The sequence below is a fragment of the Gossypium arboreum genome, chromosome 5, assembly GCF_025698485.1.
Source record: "Gossypium arboreum isolate Shixiya-1 chromosome 5, ASM2569848v2, whole genome shotgun sequence".
In the NCBI taxonomy this organism is placed as follows: Eukaryota; Viridiplantae; Streptophyta; class Magnoliopsida; order Malvales; family Malvaceae; genus Gossypium; species Gossypium arboreum.
The window spans coordinates 87,005,611-87,010,594 of record NC_069074.1 but is presented as its reverse complement, the minus strand read 5'-3'; the positions used below and the strand labels follow the sequence as shown (position 1 = coordinate 87,010,594).

The following is a 4,984-nucleotide window of genomic DNA, read 5'->3' as shown; positions in this document are numbered from 1 at the left end:
TAAAAGAACTTAAGGTCAATCACTATCATTTATTTTAAAATCTTAAATCCTAAATGCTAAAATTATATATCCTCACATTTAAAGAGTTATTCTTTTAAATTTAATATTAAACTTATATCACCAATATAATTCTAAAAATTAATTTAATAGGGTTTTATAAAAATATATATATTTAACATTAATCTCATTATAAATTCTTATCATATTTGTTGTTTTTGATATCATATCTAAAATTATCCATAGTCCCTCCCCAACTCTTAAATAGGAGGATAATGTGTTTCAATAAATTCGAACTGACCTCTTTTTACACTAACAATAATACTGATGTCAACCAAACTAAGACTCAATCGATAAAATTATTTTTTTAAAAAATTAAAGAAATGTGAAATTTGCATGTTATTACTCTTTGAATTCCACGGATGGTTTGAAACCTTTTTCCAATTTAATAAGATATATTTATGATATTTACCTCGATTAGAATAATTCAGTTTTCCTTTTATTTTGTTACTCATCTCTATTCTAATTGTTGTTATTTGTTTAATTTTTGTTGTGTTTTAATTTTCTCACATATTTGCATAAATTAATATATTTTGTCACCTTTTGTATTTTATTTGAAGTTTTTTTAAATATTTCAAACGCATTTCTGTCTTTTTTTTAAAGTTAGATATTTTAAAATATATATGATTGATAGGACTCCATTTCAATGTTTTATATCTAAAAACAATTTTGCAAAAAAGAAGAAAAAGATTGAATTGAGTATCTCATGCATAGTCACATTTAACGTTTCTTTTTAAATCAATAAAAAGTAATTTATTTAGTATTTATGGTTACTTTTCTCATAATATTATTTCTAAAGGTGGAATCTAAATTCTCTCCCCATCAAAATGCATGTTGTTTACATTTGTTGACAATGCTTTTACAAAAAAAAAAGGAGGCAGTTTATTTAAAAGGATAAAGAACTATGATCAAGTACATAGCTTTTAGCTACTTAAATACTCTTTATTTAACCATCATTAATTGTTTCTCTCAAGATATTCCTTGGAAATTTGTATCATAGCTTCTAATTTTTGGATGGTAGGCTTTGGATCCTTGGCTTGAAATTCTTTCTTGACAGTATATGAAACGGTGTATTTTATGATGCTTGAGTTCTGGGATTTCTCTATTATTTCCAATCGAAGATTTAGAACTGAGCAACCAAATGCTAGACAATCACCTTCCAAGCCTTGTGCCACTTTCACCCTCTTTTGGTCATCAATCACGGTGAATTTCTCTGTATAACTTGAAATCCCTGCTTCATTTTGAACATTAGCTCAACCCATTAGAAAACCAAGAGTATTGATCAAAGGCAAAATTGATTTTTAAAGGGTATTTCTTATCTCAAAGTATTAGATAATGCTCAACCTTCATCACTTATCTAATACAAACAAATAAAAACAAGAGTGTTGATAAAAGAAAACTTTGATTTTAGAGTATTTATAATCAGCTCAAGCATAAGAATAAACAAGAATATTGATCAAAGGAAAACTTTGGTTTTAAAAGGTAAGTATGGTCTACTCAAACCATTAAAAAGAACCAAGAATATTGCTCACGAAATCATCAGAAAATTTGATCAAGAAAAGCTAGGTTAATTTCAAAGGGTATCCATCATCGTCAAGACTTGTTTGGAGCTGCAGCAGTGATAGCTCAAACCATAAGGAAAACAAGAATATTGATGAAAGAAAAACTAGGTGTAAAAGGATATTTTATAGAGGTTTTAAGTACCTGGAACCAACGTTGTTTTCACCACTGTTCCTACCCCACCATCACCCTTCAAAACCTGAACGCTTTGGACAACATTTTTAAGCTTACGAGCAACAAGATTTTTGAGGCCAAGGCTCCTACAAAGTTCCCAAACTTCACTTGCAGGCGCATTCACTTCAAACTCCTTCGTAATATGCTTCGATTCCCGAACATTAACCCCGACGTAGCAAGCTATCAGAACAAAGAAAACCAATGAGAATTGCTTCAACATTTGTTTTTTGCTTCTTTGCTTGCTTTAAACCTTGGAATGATTCTCTGGTTTCTCTATTTCTGCGATTGAATGATATTAATCTACTTACCAACACTAAAATTGTAAATAATAAAGATATATTCATACTTGATAAATTTTAAAGTTGACTATTTAAAAGGTAATTTCACAATGTTTTTCCAATTTTCAACTATTAAATATTAAATAAATAATTTTTAATTAAAATTAATATAACGTTTTGTTTGACTTTTTTAAGGTAAAAAAATATTATATTAAATATTTTAGAAGGACTTATCTTTCAACTTCTGATTATTAAATAAAAGTTTCTCAAACTAAGGTGTTTTTCTTTCTTATTTATATACGGGTTCATTGTATGTATAAATTAAAATATATTTAAATTTTTGAATAAAACTTTAAAAAATAAAATTCCAATTTTTATTTTAATTTTACTTAAATAAAGTTTTAAATAAAATTTTATTTAAATAAAGTACAATAAAAATATATTTAATTTATATACATTTTCAATTAAGAATATTGTAAAATGTTTTTAATATAATTTAAAATTTATGTAAACTTTTGTAAAATAAGTTAATAGGTTAAATTCCACTTAATATCTTTTTGAGCAAGGGTAAAGTAGCCCTAATAATATTGTTATTATATCTATAAAAACATTAAATTCATTATATAAGGTATAATTATAAAAAAAGGAAGAAGGCGAGCTACAAGAAAAATTCCCACAGTTACCATAGTGACCGCATGTACAAGAGTCGAAATAGGAGTAGGCCGCTCCATGGCATCAAGCAACAATACATGAAGAGGAAATTGCACAGATTTAACAATTGTACCGACAAATAATAAAGAGGCACATAAAGTAACAAATAAAAAATGAACCTCATTATTATAAATCAAGTTATTAAATATTTCGAATAAATCTTGAAATTCGAAACTTCCGATATCCAATACAAACCTAATATTCCTAATAATAAATTAAAATCGCCTATCATATTAGTTACTAATGCTTTTTGACAAGCGTTTGTTGTAATGGAGCGTGTGAAACAAAAAACCTATAAATAGATAAGAACACATTTTAACTAATTCTCAAAATATAAATTTGAATCAAATTCGAACTAGTAACTAATCTCAACATTGAAATATTGAACAAACTCATTTAAACAAAAATCTCAAATATCCTTAATCATGAGACATATAATTGTCACTAAAAATAAGAACAAAAATTTCAACAAGAATGATTAATTTTGACATAATAGATGTAAGTGAATCAATAAAGTAGCCAAACTCAAAAAATTGTTTTAAAATATATTTGTTAAATAATTTAAGAAATATTTTATTTTTAAAATAATTGTTACATAAAAAGTGGCATAGCTTAAAAAATCAAAAAACATGTTGGATGATTTATTATAAAAATTAAAAAAATAGTAAAAGTTAGAGAATATAAAACAATTGAAAGGATTTATTATGAAATATAATTTGCAAAACACCATTAAAAACACCATTAAATATATTTTGTTAAAAATTTGAAATGCATGAATCACATGTTTATAATGGCGAAGTGCGAAGGGGAAAATTTTAACGGGTTAGACAAATTTAAGATTTGGGGAATGGTATTTTTTTTTATACCGCAATCCAATGTTGCTGGGTGCAAATTGTGATGTGTGAAGCTCCGAGCCTTGCTAAGGGGACACTACGGTGTTCGAGCATTAAGGTTGAAAGTGGCGAAATGGAGGAATGGGCAGATAGATAGAGAAATGAAATTTCCATTAGATTTTGCAATCTAGTGTTGTTGAGTGCAAATTGTGATGTGCGAAGCTCCGGGCCATGCAGAGGGGACACTGTGATTTTCGAGCATCAAGGTTAAATATGAAATGGGATGATATTGACTAGCTCGCCAAAACGACACCGTAACGATGGCTATTAGGTTCCATAGAGGAACACCATGATGGTGGTCAGCAGGCTCTATGGGACGACATTGCGACAATGGTAAGGTCCTTTGGGGCGACACCTAAAAAAGGTTTAAGTTGTAAAATTATAGCTCAGCTATGGCAACCAAAAAAGTCTGCCAGAACATTAAACACGGGGAATAATGTGTAAGACCATGGCTTGGCCATGGCAACATAGAGGGTCCTTCAGGACACTAAACACTAGAAAGTCTACCAGGACAATAAACATAGGGTTACATGTGTGAAGTCCACATATCAGTATACTAGGAGACCTACCAAGGTATAAAGTAGAATTGCAGTGTGACTGGTGTAATAAGTCACTAGACCAAATGAACTTAGTACATCTGGGGAACACAGACTAGCAGGATAATGAGAGAATTTTCCATAAGCATGCATGAGTGGAGCCAAAGAAGCTTCCCAATCCAGTTAGGGTGAAGGGAGGGAAAGACTCCTTAGAAAATGAGGTAAATGTAATGTACGTCAATGAGAGTCTTAACTTGGATCCCACACTGTTAAATAGATACACAATTGGCTATAATAGGATACAGTCTTAACTTGTAAGTCAACAAAGAGGTAGTTAGAAGATTAGGAAAACTGGCCTAAGTCTTTATAGAAGGAAATGCTAGCTCAAGACTTAATAATCAATAAAGTTTGTCAGAAAATCATGAAAAGAAAAAGTCTACTGGGACAATGAACCAAGGTCTAATAAAGCATCTTAAAGAAACGGGCTGAAGAAGTGGGTACTATGAGGTTACATTGTGGGTACTAGTTTTAAAGGAAAAGAGAATGTTAGGAAATGATCGTATTTTGGTAAGAACCTACAGTTACAGTCATTATTTGGGAAAACATTGAGCGTCACCAATTAAGAGTAGTGAATACGAGTATTAGGGATGTGGGTCAATGATCAATGGTGTGAAACCCCAATGAGAAAACATGGTTATGGCCAGACCAAGGATCAGGTCTGCTTAGAGTTTGCTCAGAGAGAAAAGTGACATTGGCCTTGTTTACTAAATTTGTA

The 4,984-nt window shown here is 29.8% G+C and overlaps 1 protein-coding gene across 1 annotated transcript; it reads right to left on the bottom strand.

Annotated features, from left to right (window-relative positions):
- Nucleotides 1-783: 783 nt before the first annotated feature.
- On the bottom strand, nucleotides 784-2,100 carry LOC108452748 (norbelladine synthase-like). The gene is made up of 2 exons (XM_017750545.2): nucleotides 1,762-2,100; nucleotides 784-1,288 (listed from the first exon to the last, which is right to left on the bottom strand). The coding sequence occupies exons 1-2, from the start codon at nucleotides 2,009-2,011 to the stop codon at nucleotides 1,014-1,016; spliced, it is 525 nt and encodes a 174-aa protein (XP_017606034.1). The 5' UTR covers nucleotides 2,012-2,100; the 3' UTR covers nucleotides 784-1,013.
- Nucleotides 2,101-4,984: the final 2,884 nt, after the last annotated feature.

Bases quoted from the DNA above. Each gene is read 5' to 3' on its own strand.
- LOC108452748 (XM_017750545.2), bottom strand. From the start codon at position 2,011: ATGTTGAAGCAATTCTCATTGGTTTTCTTTGTTCTGATAGCTTGCTAC. The intron at 1,289-1,761 runs GTACTTAAAACC...AAAATGAAGCAG, and splicing joins GAAAACAACGTTGGTTCCAG to GGATTTCAAGTTATACAGAG.